Source organism: Protopterus annectens, chromosome 2.part2 (assembly GCF_019279795.1).
Source record: "Protopterus annectens isolate FY-2018-M chromosome 2.part2, PAN1.0, whole genome shotgun sequence".
Lineage (NCBI taxonomy): Eukaryota > Metazoa > Chordata > Ceratodontiformes > Protopteridae > Protopterus > Protopterus annectens.
The window spans coordinates 914,986,287-915,014,117 of NC_056730.1; the positions used below are offsets into that span (position 1 = coordinate 914,986,287).

Consider the following 27,831-nt stretch of genomic DNA (forward strand, 5'->3'; position numbering starts at 1 on the left):
TAAGTTTCTATCAGTATTTTATCTCTTAGGTCACACTTGAACACATTCCCCCTGGGAATAAAGCAATTACCTGGTTAACAAAAATGTACATGAATAAAAAAATAAAATGTGAAGATGTAATAAATACCATTTCAGATTTTAAAAGAAAAACACAGATGGCTTATTGTTATCACATATGTGACAATACAGCTACTCATTAGAGGGTGAAAAAAAAAATCTGACAAACAAATTATTAAGCATCACTACTTCTGAGGTCAGGTGGCTCCACTGTTGTTTGTCTTTGTACTCCTTCATTTGTAAGCTAAAATATCATGTTACTAAATGCTTAAACTGATTGAATTTATTTGTGACATAATGTTACAAGGGACAGCTTAATTCTCACTTCTCACACATCATAAACATCAGGAGTCATTTATCCCCTCAGATAAATGCTGAAAAGGTTACTGGGTCCCTTTTTTTCAATCACCCCAAGGTCTGTCATAATAAAATCAGAATATGGGTTGCAAAACTTTTCATTCTTATTGTTCTGTAGCAAATTGAGTACTGACTAATAAGCAAAACATAATCTATTAAAAATGACATTTTTAAACTGTAGTTTAAAATTTCCAGGGATTTGGTAGGAGGCGAGACTTATAAATCACAAAAAGGCACTTAGAAAATGCACAACCCTTACTATGCAACAAGTGTGTCACCTGACAACCTGAGTGTTTTCTGCACAGTATGAGTGAAGTTTTAAAAGAAGTCTGCAACACTTATCTTCTCTTAACACATACACAGACACAGATACACACACCTCCTCACACACATGCACAAGTGTACATATACAGACATAAACCCACACACAGACACATACACACAGTTTAAAAAGGAGCTACATTTTTGATAAATACCTTAGTGTATTAGATGGCATTCTACATTTCAAATAAAGCAAGTGATGTTTTCTCATAAGGAGTCATGAAATAAAACACATAGTACTAAATATTGGGTCATTGTGGTGAACATGCTAGGCTACCTGATAACTGTCCAAACAAAACCGGCATTATCTCAAATGGTGAACATGTGTGCTGCAACAAATGGTCACAGACTATATGAAATCATTGGTGCAGAATTCATAAGCATGATGATGAAGAGGAGACGAATAAAGACTGGTCTCTTTCCTCATCATGCTTTTATCCAGCACATCTGGAAGCTTGACTGGCTATATTCTAATATTTAACTTTAGCCGACCTGCGCTATCACTATTCTATAGAGTTTCAGATTGGGTCACACTAACATTTCACCTGCATTATGCCAGCATTTATGGTGTATTGCTAGTAAGATATGCTAGGATGCATATGTTGAGTCAAAGTGGGAGTAGGTGGGAAGAAAAATACTGAATAAACAATGCCTGCATTCTATCCTGCAGTTCTTCCCATTAAAACTAGTTGAACATTCAGAGAACATACTTCAAGGCTAGCATGTACTAAAATTTAAACAGGTAAGTCTTATTACATGTATATGAGACGAAGGTGCAGTTATAAAAAAAGGTATAAATATGACAGGATAAAAAATGAGGGATTGAAAGGGGAAGAGCTGCCCGGAAAGGTATTTAGACACAGGACACCCAGATATACATTTTGGTTATACTCAGAAAAGCACATGTCTGCCACTATGAAAATTATGAAAACAGGAGTGAAATGCAGAGGGTCTGAAGATGGAGGACAGAGCAGGGAGGTAATTTGGAGAGCTGCACACAGGCTGTAGCTGAATGCTTGATGCTTTAAGTTACGTTTCATGAAAATAGCATTCCACAGAGAGGGTAGTGGAGCCCTGGTATATACTAAATATACCATTCAGGAAACTTATCACTAGACGGGTTTAAAGTTTTTCAGGACAGAGCAAGGAAACATTGGACAAGGTAAATTACACAGCACAGGACTAGCTGCTTAATTTGCATTGATTCAACAGACTGCAGGTCTTCTTCTGTTTGTGCCTTCCTGTGTTCTTAAGGAAATAATTCTCATTTTTATTTCACAGTAATATACATCAGGACCCCTGTCTGACACTTTCAAAGCAGGAACTCATTACCCATTTTGAAAATTCTTTAAAAAAAAGCATAGCTACACTGTATTGTTTGCTTTATGAGTCTGTTTTGTTATGCATATTGCAACATGCTATAGGTAAAGTTCCTTGAAAGACAACAAATCCACTGATGACATCACTTTCTCTCAAAGAATACAACATTTACAGAAATTATTTTTACAACATATTACAAAGGGAAAACATACAATGTGGTACTAGTATGTATAGAAATACTAAAAGTGAAAAAAGGTTATGATTTTAGTACAGGAATAACATTGGATGCAGTGCACATTGCTTTGCACAGCAGTAAAGCACTCCTTCCACGGGCCATAACTCCTAATTCCAGTGAAATAGACAGATTTTGCTGTATTGCATTTAAGAGATTTGAAAATGCACCAGCCCTTTTAACAATGCTCCTCCAATACTAACTGAAGGTCTGTACTGTATGGACTAACAGATGCAAGTCAACCACTGTTGATGATAAGATTACCATTAAGTAGTGGAATGTCACCAAATCTCAGGAAAAGGATTGATATTTTCTCATGAGTCATTATAGAAAAAGGCAAACACTTGTAGGAAATAGCAGCTAATGATAGTTATTTCTGAAAGAGCAGTGCTTAACTCCCTGCATGTCTGTTTCTCAATGTTTACGCCTGCTACACATTCACCCAGCTGTTAACAGTCTTCATTTTTCCAGTTGAGTCTGTGCACACTGTGATGGCTGATACAGGCATTCCACCTGGTCCTTTATCAGGGAGATTTAACCTTTGCAGCAGCTCCCATAATTAGTTACAGCCAGCTGTTTAAACTAGCAACTCATTCAGCTGGAAAAAGCCTTTTAAAAAAGCCAGGTGAAGCAGTTTCAGGCAATGCAATTCTGAAACACAACAGAATAGAATATAACCTTCTGAAAGCAACAGGAAGTGTAAGTACTTTTTTTCTTTTATGAAGGGGAAGCCATATATTTTGCCAGATGATATGATTTTTTTCAGTTGGATACATGCATCTACACATCATTACATACATGCAGCTACACATTACATGTATGCATTTACACATTACATGTATGCATTTACACATTACATGCATGCACTTACACATTACATACACGCAGCTACACATTACTCTGTATTTCGTGTCAGCATCTTAAGTGCATTTTCGGGCATGTTAAACTAGGTTTTAACATCTCAGCCACAACTGATTCATTGTTTGGTTCAAAATGAAAGTTTTCCCTGTAGTATCTTTTGTTTTAGGGCAGAAAAGTTAGGATCAGAGGTAGATGTGAATTAATACACATCAGCAGACAGTTACCAACTGGACTGCTGAAGACTTTCCCTCTTCCAGCTCAAGACAGGGTAATGGCTGTCCTTTGTGAAAGAGCTGTCCATTCTTCCATGAATAATACTCCTGTGATTCCATCTCCTGCTTAAAACTGTCATCACATGAAATAATTACTACCACAAACTGTCAGGCTGACCACAAGTTGTTGGAGTTGATACATTTCTGCTGGCTTGTGGAAACATCTAGGAAAAAGGGGAAAACTGACGCTTATCTGTTCAAATTGTGTTTTCCCCAAATGGTGCTTCCTGAAGTTATCTGCATAAATATCTAGGTTTAATAATTTTCTCACTAATATGGATTTGTTATATTTGCAATATTTGATAACACCTTTCCTGAGACTGACACATCAACTAAAGGATTCACACATAAATCTGCATCATGCCTCTGTTCCTCCCTTTATTCATTAATAATATGGCATTTGATCTCCCAAATTGTCAACTGCATTCGATATGCAGATATAGGCCACGGCGGTGCAGCGGTTAGCATTGTCGCATCACAACAAGAGGTTCTCCCGTTCGATTCTTGGCTGGAGCACCTTCTGTGTGGCGTCTGCATGTCCTCCCCGTGGTCAAGTGACATTAAAGACATGCAGGTAGGTGCATGCGTGAATGGGCGTGCCTTCTTTGAAGGTTGGACGTCGGGCTGGCAACTCAGCACTGTAAAAATCCACTGCCAATCATTAGCAGATGGGAGTTCTACTGTGGCGACCCCTAACCAGGAAAAGTCGAAAGACTTTTATTCTATATGCAGATAACATTAGTGGTTATATGAGGTCATAAATCGGGTAACACATGAAACATTGGTGGTTATTTGAGCTCATAAATTGGGTAACACACAAAACAATCAGCTTCAAAATGATTTCTTACATATCTGGAAATGGCTCACAGTTAAAAAATCCAAAATAATGCTTGTTAAAGATGTTTGCTACGCTACAGAGAATGACATTTCTAAAACAACCAGCAACAGCAGACTCGTGGCAAAAAAAAAAAATAAAAAATCTCACACACAATACAACAGAGATACCTAGAAGTATTTCTTGGTGAAAAATTATCATTCAGTAGTTATACCAAGCAACTCAAAGACAGAGATTTGGGACAGCTAATAGTATCCTTTACATTTATTCCAAGGCTGAAATACACATTACTAAAATCAATTCCTCTGAAGGTTTTGCAGATGCACAAAGGGATTTGATAAAATCTTGGTTTGGTTTCTGCATGCCTTTTTTCCCCTTCTCATTTTTGCAAGTTATTTATTTTTGCTGTTGTATTTACTACTGGAATATGCACCACTGACTGCATAGCCCCACTATATATAATATTGCAATTTTATAGACTGCTGGAAATAAAATGTTAAGATTCATTCTCTCCTCAAATAGAAATATTGCTGTGAGATCATTCATAAGACCAAATGGGTTTGAGTTCTACTATATAAAGTCACATATAAGCTAATAAAACAAAATATACTATCCCTCACTGAAGAATGCTTCATTGGTCAGACACACCCTCCATCAATACAGAAGACAAAATGAGTTTAAAGTTACAAAGATCCCCTTACAATCTGGCAAAAACAGAAAAAAAGTCTTCTATAAAATAACACCCACCTCATGGAATTTACTGCCTGAAAGGCTTCAGGGGCAAAGGATTCTAAATCTTTTGCAAGCAGCTAAAAATGTTCCTTACCAAAAAGTTTTACGTGCAGATGTTTTGATGATGTAGGCTAACCTTCCCGACGTTCATATTTCCTGTTTGGTTTCCAAATACTGCAATATGCAATGAATATGAACTTCTACCTAAGATAGCACTGCTACTTGTAAATAATGTTAATATGCATACTGAATGTATATACTGTACAAAAATGAGTATGTACTTATGCTGTGATTTGTGTGTGTATATATGCCATTTAGTGGTAAAAGACTGAACGTTCATTTGCTATGCGAGCCCAGAATGCCATATGTGTATTATATCAAAGGCATGGGATTGTGGCGGTAAGTGTGGAATTGAGGATTATGGGAGCTGAGACTGTATGTCTGTGAGTATGTATGGGTTAGGGTTAGGTAAGGGCATGGTATATCAGGCTGTTAAGGAGGGGGAGTGTGAAAGCTAGGGTTAGAGTAGGTATTACACTAGGTGACAGATGTGTTTTGTGTATGTGTGTGCATGCGTGTATTTGCATGTGCATGTGAGTGTGTGTGTTCATGAATGTGTTCTGTGTCCAAAATATTATGTGTAGTGGTAGTGTTACAGGAAGGATTTTGTCTAATCTTAGCTGTAAGGCTGATGTTAGTATTTATGAGTAAGGTTATTAGAAAGGTGAAGGGGCTGTAAAGTTAGTGGTTGGGTTAATTTATCAGAAGAGGACAGCTCGTGCCTCTTTAATCTCTTGTGTTTCAGTGTTTTAAATGCTCAGTGTACTAAGATCAATCTTTTGTAGTCCAAGCTTTCAGTATTTCAATTATTTCAAGGTGAACCATAAATACTTATATGACCATGTATGTCTACACTTTACTCTAAACTGTGAACTCCAATGCACCCATTACACCATACTCCCACGATCTGAAAACTTAATTTTTACCGTTTTTGTTCTGCCTCAGTAACTTGGTCTGTGTCTGAAAATGGTCTTTGGACTAGACTGCCTACTTAGTTAGCAAAATAAATAAGTAAAAATATAAATAAATGTTAATTTTTGCATTAGTTAGTTTATTATTGATGAAAGGATTGCCCATGAGGATGTCACATTCATATAGATCATCTAAGAATCACCAGAGTATAGTCACAGTTTCCTTGCAAACATACCTCATATCTGACTGCATAAGCACACATATGCATATAACACATGCACACAAGTCTGTACTGCTGACAACCAAACACACCATAAAGAAAAACAATAAAAAAGCATTTTGTAGGGAGGCAAGGCACCCCATACACCCCATGTGGTGGCCACCATCTTTATTATTTTCACTTTATTGTCCCTGCACCCTGGAGAAAGAGTGATCAGCAAAATATATAAAAAAATAACCAGGAGTTTGTGATGAAGAAGAACATAAAACACCACAGTTAAGCATGTGTGTATCCTTCCTTCTCAGAGTACATCCTGAAAGATATAAAGCTTGACCAACTATGATTATCAGCTACCTTGTATCATGCAGCAACCCTTTCATGGTCTATGGACATAACCATAATGTTACTTGTAAATGTTCACTGTAATAGGTTTACCCTGATGTGATGAAATTGGAGAAAGATGCACTCAGTATATGAAGAAAAAGACAAATTTATATAATTATTCTGTCATCATATTATTCATTGATGGCAGTGAAAGTTGCCTGTTAAAAAAGTTGTTTGGAAAGTACGCAGAAATAAACAGGGACTATGTAAATGGTGAAAAACAAATACTTATGTACTTATGTATGATACCCAGATGAACATAAATGGAATGCATTGAGCTTGTAGAATCATACAGATTTGATACTGTAGTTATACTGATACTTAAAACAAGTGTGTGCAGAATATAAAACATGCCTGAAACTGCATATGCCTCATATCTGAGATGATAAGAAACACATGAGCTTTACAAAAGAAGCAGAACTCCTATTTCAAGTGATACACAAATAACTTGGAATGGTATAGGCAAGTTATAAGCCTGAACAGAAAAGCCACGTAAGATATCTTCATCCAAGCAACATATACCGTTGTAGAATACAAAGAGGAGATATAAGCTGTGTCATTAGACCAATAATCTTCTGAAGGTAAAAGACTTGATTTGCACAAACCTGCCATCCAGTCTGTGGATTTTTTCCGAAAGGGTTTGGAATGCATTTGCTGCAAATTGAAAACTCAGTATTTTTCTATGCTCAGCCTCTAAGTATCGACTAAATGGAGAAAAAAAGCTATGAACAAATGGAAGTGAAAAATGATAGATATTACTTAGGTGAAATGAGACTTTTTTATTGTCTGTAGTCAGAAAAAAATGAAGGACAAAAGGTATAGCTAAGAATATACTATGTTTTTAATGAATAACTTTAAGAAGGTACTATAAATGTATACCCTTCATATCCAGCAAAATGGCCCAGTCTTACAAAAATACAATGATTTTCTAAAGCTTAGTTTCAAATAAAAGAAACTATTTTTGCAAATCTGGATCACTGAGATATCACAGGTCAGTGGTAATACAAAATGAGTGGGATGGTCCCAAAATGGATTCCTTCTCAAAACTGGATTTATTTTTAAGTGTGAAACTTCACTGCACACTCACTCCAAATGGCCAGAAAAATAAATAATAATTACATGAATAATTACAAGAAGAGAAAGCGTGGAAGAGGAAAAGAAACAGATGGACTTGTTCAGCTGAGACCAGGCTTGACTGGATCAGCGGAATGGCCATCTATCAATGTTTTAAGTCACATGACAAAGAAGCAGTGGACTTTAGCATGAGGGTTTTTACAACACTAAGAATTTCCCATGGGGTTTTCACAAATGGTAGAAAGCATCAAGATAAGAATTTAGCAAGAAAAACTGTTTTGCAATGATTATTATTCACAATCTATAGAGATTTGTGGTTTATAATTACAGACAATGGTACTATGATCAGTCTTTCATCTGACCACGAATGTAATTCGCTTTACTTATTTTGCACCTTAAGTTTGCTAAAACCGAACTGGAAAGCTTTCCAAAGGCTGGAATGAAGTATATAATTCCATCAGCCATGTTTCCCCTGGAGCAATGGTTTGGTAGAATGAGCCATTAAAATAATTAAGGAAATGCTGACAATTGCTAAGCAGACCACAGCAGCTTCTAGTTTATGCTGTTCAACTCTAACCATTAAAACACTTAAGAAAATGCTGACAATCGCTAAAACAGACAATAGTCTCTACCTGGTGCTGGCATATTAAGTATACATTTTAAATGGACGCTGAAATGGAACACTAAATGACCCAGACAATTCAACAAAAAATGTGGCACTCATATTACAAGTACCTACATAGAAGTCTGGAGAAGTTGTTTCTTATGTTTGTATTCTTTGATGTGATTATGGGATACTGGCAAATTTGTGCGTTGCTGAGAAAAACAACACACTCATTAACAACTGAATTTAGACTGATGGAAAAGTCAAAAGTCTTATACTGCAATAGCATGCCTTTATTTCAAATGAAAAATTAGCAAACAAATGTGTAATTGTTAATGTATATATTACTTAATGACTGTTTAAAACTGATTGTAATATGTTGGAACTTTTCTCCTTGGGTCTCTGCTGTAAAGGGGTTTTAGACTAATCCAGTAAACAAAAGCAGAACAAAAAATAATTAAAGAAATTAAATAAAAAGTAAGCAATACTGTATAGTTTCCAGAACATCAAGTCAGCCAAAAATGGCCATAATAAATCATTACAGTTTGATACAGAGTTGGCAGAGATAGGCAAGTAGATAAGCAAAGAAAAGTAGGGAGACGAAAAAAAAAAAAAAAAACAGAATGACCCCCTCATTTATCAGCTGGAGAGGCAAGAAAAAACATGACCGCATGATGGCAAATTTGCTGTATAATATTACAGACATATGGCTATTAATAACAACAGCAGTGAAACAGAAAGGTTAGTTGGAAGTATTACTACAGACTGAGTACCTGTCCAGAATAAGTGGATACCAGACAAGGTAATCCGAAAATGAGATTTTGTACAACTCACTCATCTAAAGGTTTGAATAGCAAAGCAAAAGTATTGTGCAGGGGAGAGGGATTCTGGCAGGTTGTTATGAAAAGAGAAGCTATAAGCAAATTAATATTAGCAATGCACAGTGTAATGTCTCTTGTATGCACTGCAAATAAGGACTTGTGGATACATTCTTTATTTAAGCTATAGTTTACCAGTGAAGGGATTTCTATATCAGCAATTATCTTAGACAAACTGTTTTGTATAGCACAGCATTTGAAGCCATTGATTCACCAAGAGCAATTTCAGCTTCTCCTGTGTTCAACTGAACATCATTTGAAAGAGTAATTTTTTGTTAGTTGCTAATGTATGAAGGAAAATGAAACTCATAAAACCACAAACCTACCCAAATACGCATTTCTTCTGCATCCTGCTTGTAGGGGATGTCACTCTCTCAGCCCATTACTTAAATATACTAAATCCATGGTCACACAGCAGTGAGGAAGCCTACCTCTCAACTGTCAAATCAAAGTGGATTCTCAAACTTGAAAGAAATACATACCTCACACTACTTGGAAACTTGGGTTATTAATGGAATGTGAGCTAAGTAATCTGGAACAAGGATAATACACTTATAGCTTAGTATAACTGTTGGAGAAACACTTTTTAAAGCATTAAAAGGTCCTGAAAAGAAACAGTAACAATAATGATTCATATCACAAAAAATTATTATGCCAGCTATGAATCATTAAAATACCTAAAGTTTGTACTATATGATTTCTGTCAGGGGATGACTCCCACATTACAATACTTCAAAGAAAATGTTTCTAAGATATATGAAGTAGTAAAGCAAACTATTTAAAATGAAATGAACATTTACATTTTTCACTATGGAACAGTTAATTTTCATGCAAAAGTGCTCTCTCTGTACAAGGGAGTGGATTAATGGAGATACTAGTCCCTGTTATAAGCTATAAGTATTACAGAAATAATAGGAATAAATGCCACCGTAGTAGCTGGCATGGATACATGTGATATATATCCTACTTTACTATAATGAATATATAGATGTCTGAAGCATCTAGTGTATGATATTCAAAAAAAAAAAAAAAAAAAAAAACAGAATTTTAATTCCTTTAATACACAAGGACAGCCCCTTCACCAGGTTGGATAAAGACAGGGTTACAGTCAGTTGCGTGTCAGGGGCCAAGATTCCCCAGATCATGCAGGCACTCAGGCCAGTCATACCACAAATACCACTATCATCCCCTCATAGTCCAAATGGGTGTGAATGACGAGAGATGTACCTCCCTGGACTACATGAAGACAGACATGATGGACCGCTCTGAATACATGTCGCAGGCTGGTATGAGCCTCGCATTCAGCAGCATTTTACCCTCACCACGAATGATACCACAATATGAACAGAAAATGACTGACTTCAATAATTGGCTTAGATACTGGTGTCATTCCAAGGGGATCCAGTATTTGTCGGTCTGGGACAAGATGATTAACAGACCACGTTGCTTTGCCAGAGATGGTCTGCACTTGTCTCTGCTAGGCTTTCTAATACTGGCCAAGACATTGGATACACCCAAAGAGCCTTTTTTAGTCAGTGTGAAACCAACATACCTACCAACGTAACAAATTCTTCTAATGCCAGGCTAATGATACTACTGCTCATTGGTAGGAGCCTTAGCGACAAACTGCACTCCATGGAAGCTCTCTTCACCCTGGAGAATGCTGATGTCAGTGCAGTCACAGACATGTGGTTCAAGGCTGCAGAAGCCACCCCAGCAGTCCAAGGGTATGATCCCTACCCCACATTTAGGCCACCCTCTGAAAAGGAAGGAAAAAAAATAAAAGGGGAAGGTGTTTCCATTTACATAAAAAACAATCATGCCTTTAGATTGGTCAAGCAGGATGACTCGCTTGAGCTTATCCATGTCCAGATGACCATTGGCAAAATGCCCCATCATATCATCGCTTGGTATAGGTCTCTAATCATGAATCATGGAAGTCCCTCTGCATACCTGAAATTACTAGAATCACTCACCATTCAGCCTAACACTCTACTCAGTCATGATTCTAACTACTCCTCCATAAACTGGGAAACATACATTGCCACTAACATACAGGTTCCGAGATTCCTGGACTTTGTGGATGCAAATGCTCTGGAACAGCTGGTGTGCACTCCCACTAGGGCCTCAAACATCCTTGACATAGTATTCAAAGACATGATAGAGCATTGCACCACCCCCAGCACAATGTCCTCATCAGTAATATCGAATGATAAAACTCCCACCAAACTCTAAAATCCCTAAATAATTTTTCCAAGGCAAATTACTTTCTATTAAGTGATACCGTTGGTAATTTTAAAGCTCCCCTTAATCCTCAAAACACAGAGGCCTGCACAAAAGTATACATGAATGCCTGTGCAACCACTTAAACAACTGTGTAGAAATGGCAATACCCGACTCAATTAAACCCAGGTCCAGCCAGATATACAAGTCACCCTGGTATATGTATGCATAGGGTGCTGTTTGTGTGCATTTGTACATGTAGTAAATGATTGTATATAGACTTACATAGGTTGTTTTCTAAGTATATTTTAAATACCTGGGCATTTAAATGCTTTAATTTCATAATGGTTTAATTGATCACATGACTTGCTACCTACTTTTGTTGTATTACATAAGGATGAGTTTTTACTTGTTTTTTATTCTATTATTGCAGGCTTGAGGAAGCAGTTATACTGCAAAAGTTTCTACTAGCGTAATAAACTAATTTATTACTACTCATGGCTCTGATACACACTGTTTTTTTGCTGTTGTCACCAGTGGGTTTATCACAGGGCTAGGCCTCTTCCTGTTTAAGATAAACTTCTCAGATGTCAAGACAATTGTAGATGGCCTTTGGCTGGCCAAGTTTGTTAATAACTGAAAGTTGGGGGCAATCATTGACTCCCCAAATGATGTTGATATCCTACAGAATGGTCTGAAGCAGACTAATTACTGGTGTCAGAGCCATGGCTCAAACTAAATGCAAAGAAGTGCATAATAATACCCTTTGGGAAATCAAATAACCCTGCAAATTACAACACTGATAGCAAAGTGTACCTAGTGGTGAGATATCTGAGTGCTCAGATAGATAGTAATCTGAACTCTGACCACCCTGTATCTACAATGGTGGGGAAATCCTTCTATATGGCACAGCTTATGGCATCCACATCTAAAGATGTCATAGTATCACTGCACTTGGCCCTCATCAGACAAATAACCAAGTACACTGCACCCTTTGGCATGTACCTCATCAGGTGCCTGCAACAGCCGGAGTGACCTCAGAGGTTTCTCACCAAAAAAAAAAAAATGCAGGGTATAACCAAAATGCCATGTGCAGACCAATTAATAGCCTTATAACTGTATTCAGTGTCCTACTGATTACTGAGGGGTGATCTGTGCCTGACCTACAAGGCAGTCTCTGACACAGTCCTGATGGAAACATTGCATATTTGCAAAACTAATTGCATGCAGGTTACCTGCTTCAAAGATCTAAACCTGAGACAGATATGTGACCCAGAGATTGTCCCTCCTATGGAAGAGTCTTCCTGTTCACGTGAAGCAGAGCCCTTCCCTGACTTTCTTCAAGTGCAGTCTGGACCAATGGATTACAAAATCACAAATTCATTCCTGGGGTGTCTCCCATGTCCCTTATGAATACAGGCAGTCTGTAAAAATTGCCAAAACCCCGCTTGACCCTTGTTATCTTTCCCCTAGGGATAGAAAATTGGGTAAAACTTGTTAGGCTTGCAAGGGCTCCTGAGCTGGTAGCCTAGAAATCTAGCACATAGTCTACTAATTATGAAAATGAATAACAGAATAGATAAAAATATTCATTTTTAAAAACACTGTTAGTTTTGCTAATGTAGAATTTACATGCAAGCATGTTATTGCTGCTTTTATGCCTAGACATATTTTGAAGACCCAGTGGAGCCTTAAGGGTCAGTCATAGAACCCCTTGTGGCTCTAGAATCAAAGGTTTTAGGTCTCTTCGCTAGCATGTAAACACTGTTCTGACTTCCTGCTTTCATATATTTTATATTCTGTGGCTTAAAGTGGCCTTCTAAGATCACACAGTTTAGTCATCAAACATAAAATAAATTAAAAAATACTTAGTCCGAAGATTTCATGAATATTAAAACAAATATTTTGACATTTGCTATTATTTCAGTAAAAGTGGAAATTATCAGACTACATGCTAGTCTGTGAGCAATAAAATTATTCATCTGGAATCATGTTTCTCTGTAAAAGAAATTCTAACTTCATTTCTTGACAGCAAAGTGTGGGATTGTCACCTGAAAAAATGCAGTCTGCTGTATATATCCCTTCATAACTCTGTAGCAGAAGCACTTTATAGTGTAAGACCTGAATGAACCCTTGCAGGCATGTCTCTCAGATTCTGACAACACTTGAAACACTAATCTGTCTTGTTCATGTGGTGTAGCAGTCATCAACCAGTGGGAAAATGAAGTCTGACATTTGTACAGTACTTGTAAATATAGTAGAACGAACCATCTGCAGACTGTGTTCCTCCTGAAATTACATTAGATTTAATGTCAAAGTCAAACCAAAGGCAGTGATATATTTTTTTAAGTTGTACATACTGGCATATTTTTGCCCAACAGTCATCTTTAATATTTCAGGTCATTAAAGTATTGTACATGCAAAATAGTTTTTCTATTTTACCGAATCATAGTGTGGAAGTGTTGATAAGAGTAAAGGTTAAATCTGCATATACCAGCAGTGAGGTCAGCTTCTAGCCACTGCACAAAGCCATCATCTGTGCTTAGCACATACAAGATGAAAAATCCAGGTCTGGTGTGGTGAAAAGCAATAAACAAGAGTGGATAGGGCATGGCAGACTAGCCTCTGGCAATGAACTGGCACTTCATGAAAAAAATATCAATTCACCTGCTGGGAAAACTCATCCAGAAATTGTGCAGAATGCTGAACTTGAGTACAGTCCATATGCATTTTGCAGACCTAGAGACATCATATGAGCTTGACCCCAGAATGTCTTGTGCAAGGTGCTTCAACCGTAGATGATCCAGGGACATTGTTGCCTGCCAGTGAGCCCCCGTATTTGCAAAGAGATAACAATGTTTGTATTTTCATCATTAAATCATATTTGTTCAAGGTACATGAAGGAATCTGCCAAGGGTGTGCCTTGTTCCCTCACCTACCTCTAACTCTCATGGATAGCATAACAAGGCACAGCTGAGGTCTGTAGAGCATCTACTTTGTGTGCATGCATGATATCACTGTTGTTTGCAATGCATGCACAGCTGAGGTTTGTACAGCATCTACTTTGCATGCATTACATCAGTTTTGTTTGCAATGCATGCACAGCTGAGGTCTGTAGAGCATCTACTTTGTGTGCATGCATTACATCACTGTTGTTTGCAATGCATGCACAACTGAGGTCTTTAGAGCATCTACTTTGTGTGCATGCATTACATCACTGTTGTTTGCAATGCATGCACAGCTGAGGTCTGTAGAGCATCTACTTTATGTGCATGCATTACATCACTGTTGTTTGCAATGCATGCACAGCTGAGGCCTGTAGAGCATCTACTTTGTGTGCATGCATTACATCACTGTTGTTTACAATGCATGCACAGTTGAGGTCTGTAGAGCATCTACTTTGTGTGCATGCATTACATCACTGTTGTTTGCAATGCATGCACAGCTAAGGTCTGTAGAGCATCTTCTTTGTGTGCATGCATTGTATCACTGTTGTTTGTTGATGATACTGTCCTCTTGGCTGACATGACCATGACCGTCAACATGTAATGGAGCAGTTTGCTGCTGAATGTAGAGTGGGATAAAAAACAGAACCTCCAAATCAGAAGTCAAGGTTCATTCTCAAAAAAATGGACTGATGTTTGTAGATGAGAGGGAAGCAGCTAGCCCATGTGGAGTAGTGGTTCATAGGTTTATAGCTGTTTACTATGCTAATGACCACAAGGACCTTTTTAAGCTTAGCCATGCATCCCAAATCTCTGACAAGTTACTTTTGATAAGTGTAAGCATGGGCCTGGGAGATGAACCCAGGCCCATGCTTACACTTGTTTGCATCAGAGACATAGGTGCCAAACCAGGGATGAATTTCCTGTTTTCCATCCAAATGTCTAAGTAGCACTTGAATTGGATTAGGGAGGAACTCTGCTTCATATGGATTGGGAGCCTGTTCCATAGATGGGGTAGTCTCTCTGATACATACCTATCTCTCCAGCCAGTCCTATTTATATCACAGGCAAGGTTTAAGTCTTTACAACGTGTAATTTTGGTACTGTTGGTTTTATGGATATGCAGGAGGTCTATCAGAGTGGGGTCTGACAATGCCCGTAAGCCAGGCATAGCTCTCCCCTCAAAAGTCTGTAGGAAACAGAATACAGGGATAGGGCCTTGAGGCCGTCTGCATAGAACATATAACTTATGCTCTGTATTCTTTTAGTGAGGAACCTCTGTGGACATTCCAGTTGTTGGATATGCCTGGTTAGGTACATACCAAAGGGGGCATTGCACTCAATGATAGCTCTGATGAATGACAAATACAGTGGAACAATGACTTCCTTGGACTTAGATGCCATACCATTGTTTATAAGTTGCGCAACATAGAATGATTTCCTCACCACTGTAGACATATAATGATCAAAGGCTACATTACTATCTATGTGTGTCCCTAAGTCCCTGACTACTGGGGTCAACTCTAAGGGGTGTGTTGTCAATATGATAGTAACCAGGGATGGATGACTTCCCAAAGGTGTGTGTCCCTAAGTCCCTGTGCAAGTATTTTTGGGTTTAGTACATGGTAAAGTGGATCAGGAGACTGACCAGTGGATAGCAGCAGGTGTGGCAACACTGCAACCATTCTACTGTATTGTGATACTAAAGCAATAACCAAGCCAATGGATGAAATTTTCAGTTTACTGAAAGACTTTGTCTCCACATTCATCTGTGGTTCATAGGTAGGTACTAGGCTATCAGCCCAAGGGCCTACGTAAGCCTAGCCAACAAGGTTCCCTGGCTTACGCCACTCAAGAAAGTTATTTGCCTGTGCCACTGTTGAGCAGAGACACAGAACTGATCTCCGGGGTGTATTTCCTATTTCCCATCCACTCATCAAGATTTTTCTTGAAGAGTGCTAATGAAGAACTTTGCTTGACATAGATGGGTAGCCTGTTCCAGAGTATGGGAAGTCTCTGGGACAGGAATATATCCCTCCAGCATGTCCTGTTTATTGTGGTGATAAGGTTTAGGTCCCTAGAGCATGTAGCTCGAAGGGATTGGGATTTCTTTAGGTGCAGCATGTCCAACAGCTCTGGGTTTGACATAGCTTTATATGTTAGGCAGAGATCACCTCGGAGTAGGTGATATACTACAGAGTAAAGCTGGAGTTTTTTGAGATGGTCAATGTAGGGCATCTGTTTGAGGCCAGTAATCCTCTTTGTGAGGTACTTCTGTGGCCTTTCCAGCTGTTGCAGATGTCTTGTGTGGTAACAGGATTTTAGTTGTGGGAGGAAAGGTCATGCATATAAGCAACTGTATCCTTATAATCTAGAGGAATATAAGGATACAGCTACTGTTCTTCCAGGGTGACAGGATTCACTTGAGGTGGGTTATGTAGCTAGTGAGGATACCTACCATTGGATGCCTCTTGTAGGAGGTGTACCAAACATAACACACAGTGAGTAGGCCCTGAGCAGACTCAGGAGATGCTGGAGAGGTTATGAAATTTGACTTAGTTCGAATGTGTGGATATCCTGCATGCTCAGCTGTAGACCGTTGATGAGGATAGTATTCTGAGCATTCTTGTTCAGCTTGTTAGCAAAGCAGTTTTAAAAAACAGATGCATATGTGACACTAAGAGCAACTTTTCTCAACAGCATACAGTGTCAGATATTTTAGTTAAAAGTCCACTGTAATACCTCATGTCAATAAAGTCTTGTATGAGAATTATAATGTACATGTTGTACTGACTCAGGATATAAAAAAAGTATAACCAAATGTAAAGCGCTGATTGGTGCACACTGATATTTTCATATTCCCGGATGTTTTTTTTTTCCTTCTGTTAGCAGATATAGCTCCTTTACATTAGTAAGGCAAAACACTCAATGTGCAACCTAGTAAATAAAATGTAATGCAATTTCTGGATTAAACTTGAATGCTTGCATTGTTAAGGCCTGCTGTTTTGCAATCAACAGCATCCATCTGGTGTCACTGACTCGGACCAACATCCACATCCCTTTCTCTGTGCCTCTCTGGACTCCACACTGAGAGAAAGTAATCTGTTCCTAAATCTTTCTCTGCAGTGTGTAGTTTGTTTTGTTCTACAAGAATGAGGTTTCAAGCACCATTTGCTGCAAAGTGAGACTTTTTTTCAATTGGGCTTTTCTGCAATAATGTTCTGCCTTTAAAAGAATAGCTAACTTGATTGCACTCACAGAAGGCTTGGTGTAATCAGGCTTCAGTTCTTATTTCATTACAAGGTATGTAACTTTATTTTCAGGTTTACAATGTGTTCAAAACATAAATCATATAACAAGTTTCTATAGCATATCACTTTCAGTGCATCCAACACCCATCAGAAATTGTATATCCTGCTTGCAGTCAGTTTGGAATCATTCACTCAGTGTCCATGATCTCCGTTGTCATTGTTTTCAAATCCATATGTAGTGCAACTGTAAAATAGTGAACAATTCTTGTGTCCAGCCAGTGGTTATGACAAGAAAGAAGAAAACAATGCTAGGAAGAACTCAAATCTGAAATTATTACAACGTTTAGTCACCCACTCACTGGCCTCCATATGCAAGGTGGTATGAAATTCATTTACAATTTACCACGGTCAGAGTCACACTTTTGATTTGTGTCTAACATGTTAGAATGGCAGAGTACATCTAACCTGCAATGATTTAGGGAAAATGGTATCATTCTTCCTCTCTGATGTAATATTGTTTTTTTCCTGGAGATATACATTTTCTGTATTAAGTTAAACTTGTTTAAGGGTGCATGCATTTTTAAATAAGTATAATAAATGCTTAGAATTCGCACTCTTTATAAATTAAATGGCATTTAGTAGCTGAAGGGAGTGCTATGGAAAATTAAAATGTTCTTTCTGCCTCTTTGCTTCATTTCTAAAGGCCTGTGTTATAATTTTTATGCTCTGAAGGGGACAGCAACATTTGAGATTATGGCATATGAACACACTGGTGATTTAAAATTTGGATCAGCTACAAAGGAAAACAGGTATAGGGATGGTGGGTGGTGTAACAGGTAAAAGCAAGTTTGCTCAGTTTGATTTTCTGGTGTTCGATTTGACTGTTGCTGCACATTACATTATCATGCTATATTTATTTATTTAATTATGCTGGACTTATTTATGGCTGCCGACTAGTTTTCTTATCTGTCTGTAGTTTGGCCGTCGCTGCTGTATTTTTAACGTCCACGGCAGTTGCTGCATTAAATTATATTAGGGGGTGTGTTTGCTCACTTATTTATTTAAGTTTTATTTAGTTTGCTATATGTGCTGGTAGTGTTTGCTCCACTTATTTATGCTGGCTTTAGCTTGTCCAAGAGTTTACCACATTTGCTGGCCATACTGACTTCATTTAATTTGTTTGAGTTGCATTCAACCATTGCTGTCACATACACATATTTAATTATGCTGGTTTTATCCATGTGTGTGAAGAGCATGGCTGCATTCACATTGCTGGCTTTATTTATTTTGTCCATGTGTGTGTGAAGAGCACAGCAGTTGCATGATCATTGATATTACATATTTATGCAAGCCGAGTGGTGAGTTTATTTAATTTGACCTGTGTCCACCCCAGTTGCTTTATTTAAGTGGAGAGCATGACAGTTGCTTTATTTAAGTGGAGAGCATGGCAGTTGCTTTATTTGGGGGGGGGGGGGTGTTCATTTGTCTGAGTTACATTCAACTGTTGCTGCCGCATTCACATGTTTATTTATGCTGGCATGAGAGTTTGTTGGCTTAATTTATTTTATCCACGGCAGTTGCTTTGTTTAGGTTGTGTTTGTATGTCCACAGCAGTTGGTTTATTTAAGTGGAGAGCAAGGCAGTTGCTTTATTTAGGGTGTGTGTGTGTGTGTGTGTGTGTGTGTGTGTGTGTGTGTGTGTGTTTTAATTTGACTGAGTTACATTCAACCATTGCTGCCGCATTCACATGTTTATTTATGCTGACATGAGAGTTTTCTGGCTTTATTTATTTGATCCATGTGTGTGAAGAGCACGGCAGTTGCATGATGATATTGCTATTACATATTTATGCAAGCCGAGTGGTGAGTTTATTTAATTTGACCTGTGTCCACGGCAGTTGGTTTATTGGAGAGCATGGCAGTTGCTTTATTTAGGGTGTGTGCGCGTGTTAATTTGTCTGAGTTACATTCAACTGTTGCTGCCGCAATCACGTTTATTTATGCTGGCCCGAGAGTTTGCTGGCTTTATTTATTTTATCCATGCAGTTGCTTTATTTAGCATGTGTGTGTCCACGGCAGTTGGTTTATTTAAGTGGAGAGCAGGGCAGTTGCTTTATTTAGGGTGTGTGTGTGTGTGTGTGTGTGTGTGTGTGTGTGTGTGTGTGTGTGTGTGTGTGTGTGTGTGTGTGTATCCACAGAATTTGTTTTAAGTGTAGAGCATGGCAGTTGCTTTATCGGTGCGTGTGTGTTAGTTTGTCTGAATTACATTCAACTGTTGCCACATTCACATGTTTATTTATGCTGGCCCAAGAGTTTGCTGGCTTAATTTATTTTATCCACGGCAGTTGCTTTGTTTAGGTTGTGTTTGTATGTCCACGGTAGTTGGTTTATTTAAGTGGAGAGCAGGGTAGTTGCTTTATTTAGGGTGTGTGTGTGTGTGTGTGTGTGTGTGTGTGTGTGTGTGTGTGTGTGTGTGTGTGTTTTAATTTGTCTGAGTTACATTCAACCATTGCTGCCGCATTCACGTTTATTTATGCTGGCCCAAGAGTTTGCTGGGTTTATTCATTTTATCCATGTGTGTGAACTTGAAGAGCATGGCTGCATTCACATTGCTCCCTTTATTTATTTTGTCTATGTGTGTGTGAAGAAGACAGCAGTTGCACAATGATATACTACATATTTATGCAAGCCAAGTGGTGAGTTTATTTAATTTGACTTGTGTCCATGGCAGTTGGTTTACTTAAGTGGAGAGCAGAGGCAGTTGGTGTGAGTGTGAGTGCATGTGTGTGTAAAATTCCCCAGTTAGGTATACCTGGTGGTTAGGGTTGCTGAGACTCAAACCATGTACCTTGGTTACAAGGAGCAAGAGCCTGAGTTCTCTACCCATACCACCACTTCTGATGGAAAGACTTTAAGTTCGCAACTGTAAAGATGTTCACAAAATGTCTGGAATGTTTGGCAAATACTTTGTCAGTTTCTCTTAAAATTTAGATGGTGCAGTGGTATTGTTGTTGCCTCACAGCAAGAGATTCTCTGGTTTGATTCTTAGATGAAGTGCCTTCTGTGTGGAGTCTGCATATCTCCCCTGCATTTGTGTGTTTCCTCTGGGTGGTCTAGTTTCCTCCCACCATACAAAGACATACATCTGGAGTGTTTCTCTCTGGGCCTTTGCTGGAAATTGGCTTTGTTCCTAGTCGGCCTTTCCCAGTAAACAAATGTGAAATAAAAGTAAAATAAAATGTATGGTTTTCTGGCAACTCAGTGAGAACTGAATTTACTAAATAATGAAAGGCATTTACGTTTCAGTCAATGAATGTGAGTTTTAAGAGCAGAGAAGTTTTAATGCTATGTCTATTTTGATTGTGAGTCTGTATTGCTTTGTTTAGCAGATGCCTATTAGTGTTTGTGCTGTAAAATAAAATCCAAATAATCATTGTAGAAGTAAAGCAGTGTGCACGTTACAGTGTTTATGGTAAATGGGGTGAAATAGCCAAGTAATGGGGCATTGGAATGGCTGCAGGGGGACTCTGGGTTGAGGGTGGGGCATTGTTTTGGCTGTCTATTGTTCAGATTGCATTTGAAAGGTGGTATCTCACAATTCCATTGGAGTGGGTGGGGTTACATAATCGTGTATGCAAATTTTATGTTAATCAGTGTACAGATTTGTAGCTATTTTTCATGGCCTTTGTCCAGATTTTTGATGTTTCCAGATCGAGAGGTATGACATAGACACACAGTTATACATACTCACTTGTACATAATAATGCAAGCCCATGCATGCTTACACACACACACACGAACACACACACACTTGTTTCTTTTCTTACATACAAATGTTTTCAAATTAGTCAACATTGCTCATTCCTCAACTACCACAAAGCTAACAACTTATTATAGCTGTGTGAGTTTTCAAGAAACTAAATAATAACCCTTTATTACATGTGGTAAATTCATAGATAAGTACTACTCTAGCTGCTCTTGTGGGCTATTTTAAGCTTAGCCAATTTCCCTTAGTGAAAATCAAACTCTGTAACTCTTGCTTGTGAGGCAAACACCTTAACCATTAGGCCAACCCCCGACCAAATAAATGCAATATTCTCAGGGGAAGTGGACACACACACACACACACACACACACACACACACACACACACACACACACACACACACAGACACAAGTCTTCCATGCTGGATATTGAACCTCCTACCTATCGAGCTTACATAACCTAGAGAGCAATGTACTAATCACAATCACCACAGAGGAAGAAGATGTCTCATAGCAGCTAATATTTCTTGTAAATCTTTATATTTCTGTGGTTTCAATTCCTTTTTCAAAATGTATAAACTATTGTATTGTTTGGGAAGTAGAAACTGTCACACACACATACCACATAAATAGCATCTCCTTAGAATAGACACTTCCATTAGTTACCTAGACACGCTCATGGATAACAACCTCTCTTCTGACCAAACTCTCTTCTGACCACCATGTGTCCAATGTCATTAGGAATGACTACTAATGGTATCTCCTCTCAATCCAAAGTGGGCAACATACCACTCTACTCATTCATTTTCAGTATCATAATTAAATAAAATATGCCCTTTAGCATGTGCCTGTCCTAGCAAACCAAGTTTAAAAACTGGAGCTGTTCTTCACTAAAAAGATCTTGGCTTAGGTATGAGGTCCCAAGTCACCAAGAAAATCTAAAAGTCCTGTTTCTTTTCTTTGTCTCTAACACTTTTATATGTGGTAGTCTCTATATAGCATACAAAGCATAAAATGACCCATTCCTTCCTGACCTACTGCATATCCGCTAGACCAGGAACTATATCTACATCACAACACAAATAAGACTTGTTGGTTTGAAAGATATCTTTGAATGATTTCCTGAGAACAAGGCCCACTTTTTGGTTACCAAACACTCCCCTCATTATATTAAAATCCAACTAAAAACACATCCATGTAAAATCCTCAATGTATGCATATCTAGCGCTTAACCCTTATGAAGAGAGAACAAGCAGTGGGTGCACCTGCAGGACTGTAATGAGAAGTACTCAAGAAGCTTAACTTGTCTGTTCCATCCATCCATCCTCAGTCCCTTTTTCCCATTTTTGCACATGGAGTTGGGGTGTTACTTCAACAGTGACAATCAAAGGGCAAGGTTCACACTGCCAGGTGGCTAGCCCTGCCATGGTTGTTCTTCCATACCACACACACACACACACACACACACACACACACACACACACACACACACACACACACACACATCTGTAGCCAATTATGTCTAGTAGCATACCTGCGACCCATGAACAACTGTACTGTACATCTGTATTTATCATGTAGGTTTGTTCTACACAGGTGTTAAACACTGTGGACTGCTGGTTCATATTTGAAGTTCTACTCTTTGAACTGGGTTTGGTAATTGTGATTTTAAAGTCCATATTACACTTTGGCCCAGTAAAGGCCCAAGATGGACCCTTCAAGATCATTGTGCATTCCTGTTTAGCAATCAAATGAATGAATAAACAAAAATGGAGGCAGTTAAGGATATTTAGGTCAATATTAGGACAATACATTGCAAACTGAAATGAATAAGTTTTGTCCCAAAAATCACATTCTTTGTCTCATTAGTGCCTTCATTAACAATTCACTTCATCATCTATGATGGAAAGACAAATGAAGATCTCACTACAGTTGGACAACCTGATTTTGATTAGTGATTAGGCGATAGTAAGAGTTAATGGGGGCATGATGAGATGAAACCATACGTCTGCCTTTCAGGAAAAGGAATAAAAAGATGTGCAGGGTATGCCTTAGTTAGTGCCTAAAGAACACTGCAGTATGGGAGCAGCATGGCTATAATGATGGGGAGGGGTATGATAAGAGATGGGGATGACTCCCTTACAATGCCACATCATGCCCCCATGTAATATCTCAGCAGCATATCTAAGGGTAACTTGAATCATGGCTCTAGATGATTGTCAGTGTTGAAGTGATACACCAACCCCATATGCAAAAATGGGAAAATGGGTTGTGGTTGGATGGATGGATATTTTTGGGTAACTTATGGTTTTCCTTGCCTTCAATCTCACCAGCCATTGGCATTATGACAGCACCAGCACCAGTATATGTGTTCATCTCCATAGTCATGGAGTATGATATAGTGATCTGGAGGTCCTCACAATGTGTCAAGTAAGATCGACTTGTCAGATGGATATACCTTTGGTATAACTACAATGGTGGTAGGTACAAGGAGAATGGAGTGGCAGATGGGCATACCTTTGCTATAACTATAATGGTGGTAGATACAAGGAGAATGGAGTGACAGATTGACATATCTTTGGTATAACTACAATGGTGGTAGATACAAGGAGAATGGAGTGGCAGATTGGCATATCTTTGGTATAACTACAATGGTGGTAGATACAAGTAGAATGGAGTGGCAGATAGACATTTCTTTGGTATAACTACACTGGTGGTAGGTCCAAGGAGAATGGAGTGGTAGATGGACATGTCTTTGGTATAACTACACTGGTGGTAGGTCCAAGGAGAATGGAGTGGTAGATGGACATGTCTTTGGTATAACTACACTGGTGGTGGGTCCAAGGAGAATGGAGTGGTAGATGGACATGTCTTTGGTATAACTACACTGGTGGTGGGTCCAAGGAAAATGGAGTGGTAGATGGACATGTCTTTGGTATAACCACACTGGTGGTAGGTCCATGGAGAATGGATCTTTGAGTCATTCAGTGATTCACTTGTCAAGCTTTTCCTGGGTGAAAAAGATACTGGCAATTAAATAATGAATAAACCATTCATTTGCATCTCTTATGCTCAGAACAACTGATATATAAACACCTTTTAATCTTGATAACTAACACTTAAATTTAGCACTCAGTGTGCTAATCTCCTCTTAGAAGAGGTGTAGGAGTCAGATGGAGAGCTTCTTTTAAACAGTGTTTTGTGACTGGTAGACAGCAACAAACAATGCATCATAATGTAAACTGAAGTGTAACTGCATTTCCACTCACAAATACTGCTTGATTCATTGTTTCTTTTGTGTACTAAAAGCGACATTGTACCTACCGATGTGTTCTGGCATTGTACACTTGAGCTGTTGAACCTTAGCGCTGGCACCCTTTGCTCACGTCCCTGGATGTGCAGGACACATTCATAGCCACGCTGCCCAGACTGAGGTTGTGGCAGGTTCTTTGCTTTAAGGGTGATTGGTTTGATCACTTCCACAGGAACTAAAATCTTTTCTGCTGGCAACAGTTGTGGGCAGTCCTGGGCAGGGAAAAAGAAGACTGTCATTCAACAGTTAAAGTGCAAAAATATTTAGTTTAAATGCATGCCTAAGCACATTAGCCCCAAACCATGAAACTAAGTTAAAACAAAACTTATCAAGCTAAGCTGCACTTCACACTGCACAAATCATTTCTGATTACCCTCAGACTGGGTAAAGCCCATTTTCAACAGAAGTCTGGGTAAAAAAGTTCCACAATATACCAATGGAAAATTTTGAAAAAATGATGACAAATACCACATTATTGGGATGAGCAGGTTTACAGGAATGTACAGGAATTTAAAGGCAAGAGCAGACATTTAAATTATTTATTTAATTACTAGTACAGAATATTCTTTGAAAAGTTTTTCTTTTTTTTTTTCTTCTTTGTAATCCCACAGGCCCATGTTCTCTGACTTATTTGTCTGTATCCAACTGAGATTCATTTCATTCCATGGTTAATTGAATCAGGGATTCTCCTGGCGGGTGAGAATAATATGGAATACTCATTGTTATCCAGGAATCTCCAAAGAGCTCAGCTGCTCACAGCAAGAGACAGGCAGTAGGGAGTGAGCCACCCTTGCTTGTCTAGCAGGGTGGACTACTCTTCATCCCATCAAGCCATCCTCTTCCATGAAGTGGTTCTTCTGGGCTCCACTATAACTGTACTCTGAGGGTTCTCCTTGGCTCACAGTGTAATTGCATATGGCAGTACAGGTGCGGTAGACCCCAGCTTCATGAGGCAAACATCTATTGGACCCACTAAGTCTCATCCATGGGGGAAGCAGAACCACCTCCCCCCTCAGCACGTGCAAACAGGTAGTTGCCACTCACTCTCATCCTCCTCCGCAAACTCCAACAGGTGTCAAAACAGCTATTTGATCTTAGGTTGCTTGCAGCAAAAGCAAAGATTTACCCCTTTAATTCAGGGACTGGCTTGAGTGAAAAGTTTTAGTTCTGCCAAAGATATAGTTCAGCAATGAAAATACACAAATTTACAGAACCAAACCTTAGCCAGAAGTCTATAATACTAAGGTAGATATGAGGAGGGGTTATGATAATTTAAAAATGCATATAAAGATATCAAGGGCAAAAAATCCGTTTGACAATGTCAAGAAATCAGAGATAGCGGCCAAGGGTTACTAAGGATGTGATTTTAAGACCCACATAAATAAATATTTCATGAAGCTGGTAGTGGGATCTGAAAAGCCTTAGAGAGAGACAGAAAGAGATTTATATACGGCAAGTAAACAGAACAATTCAAGAATTCTTAAGGCTGAAAGAAAGATAGCCAGGAGAGCATCAGTTGGTAATGGTCTGTTTACAGCATGAATTGAACTGACAAAGCACATCTTTTCTTCCATTTACATTTTATCTAACTGCACATATTTAATTACAATATGATTTTACATAAGCTGACCATATTTCTTCAGTATGCACAAGATTCCTTTGCAGAAACTGACATTTCTGGCAGTTATTGTGTCTTTTATGATGTAGGTTAAAGACAGGAGGAAAATCAAAACACAGCAGAGGAACATGAGTAAATCTGAAGTATTTACAGCTGGCCTTAACTAGAGACAAGGTGAAGGGTTGCACGAGTTTCATTAATTTTTCCTCTGTTGGACTGCCTCATAGTGTGCCACTTCTCACACATCTGTGTGTGACAGCCAGTGAAAGACATGTGACACTGAAACATCACCAAGGATCAGTTGTAATGGATTTGAGCACAGCATAGCACAACATAATTACCGCTTCTGCTGAACCAGTGACCTATAAAACCCTACAGTACACAGACTTGTTCATGCAATGAAGTGCTGCATCGTGGGTAACCTCTCTTTCTGTTCTGTGACTGCTGAAGGAATGGAACAGTCAGGACCTGGCATTCTTACTTATTACTTCTCAATTAATCCTCTGTCACAGCATTGAATATTTCACTACAGTTGCTTATGTTAAAAATACATCTGTAAACTGGAATTCACACTGTGGATGACACCTGTATTTCACTTTAGTAAACTGGGACAATAGACATTAGATCATATTTTATAAGTCTGCAGATTATGGTTTTATATATGTATACAATCAGCAATACAATATTACCTGTTGTGAGATATATCCAGGAAAACACTGTAAAAGTTATGCAGATATACAATTCTCAGCATACATATATACAGGTCTTCAGTCTTTACTTGTTTCTTAGAAGGACATTTTAAGAATACTTACCTTTTTTAAACATATAGGAACCTTTGCATTGATTACATTAAATGTAAAAGTTTTTTATACATTGTGGGAGGTACAAGATAGAGAACACCATACAAAGCAGTATCATGTAGAATGTAAGGTAAAATACAACTTTCCTTTAGGTTAAACCTTTTTTGCTCTACCACACTATTTACCTGGTCAAAAACTCATATTACCCTTATTTAGTTTGGTATTCCTGCTATAAATTGCTGTTGGATCAGATCTGATTCTCAGACAGTTCCTAAATTCTTTCCTACAGCACTGGTTCTATAAGCATCTCTTTAAGTTACAGCAAACTGACAGGTTAATAGTTTTAGTTTTGGTTTGTGCTGTGATCATACTTTTGATTGGAGGTATCACACATGCAATTTACTATTTTTCTGGTCCCTAACAAAGATATGCCCAAATGCTTTATGCCCTGCAGGACATTTTTTTATGTGAAAGTCTTGGGACCAACCCCCCTTGTTAACAGACTGACTTGGTAAATGACCCCCCCCCTCTTTTAATGTACAGAATTATTTATTTATCGGTTATGTTTTTAACTCACACATCCTCCATTCTACGCAGCTTTATTATGCCTCATTTTACCTATTTGTCACTGCCAGTGGAGCAACAAATAGCACACTCCATTTTGGTGGAGAAAGCTTTGGGTTCTATTCCCACACCAGGTAAATCCACTGCTGACACTGCAGTGTGGCATAAGGGGGTTCTGTACAGCTGAGCATGTTATCCTCCAGATGAGACACTAAACTGAGGCCCCATCCACCT

General features: G+C 38.5%; 1 protein-coding gene across 1 annotated transcript in view; it reads right to left on the reverse strand.

Annotated features, from left to right (window-relative positions):
• PLXNA4 (plexin A4) overlaps positions 1 to 27,831 on the reverse strand; it is a 2,762,645-nt gene that overhangs the window by 795,229 nt on the left and 1,939,585 nt on the right. The window contains exon 10 of the mRNA XM_044064236.1: positions 24,627 to 24,827. Coding sequence (XP_043920171.1) covers positions 24,627 to 24,827 — 201 coding nt within the window. The remainder of the gene's footprint in view (positions 1 to 24,626; positions 24,828 to 27,831) is intronic.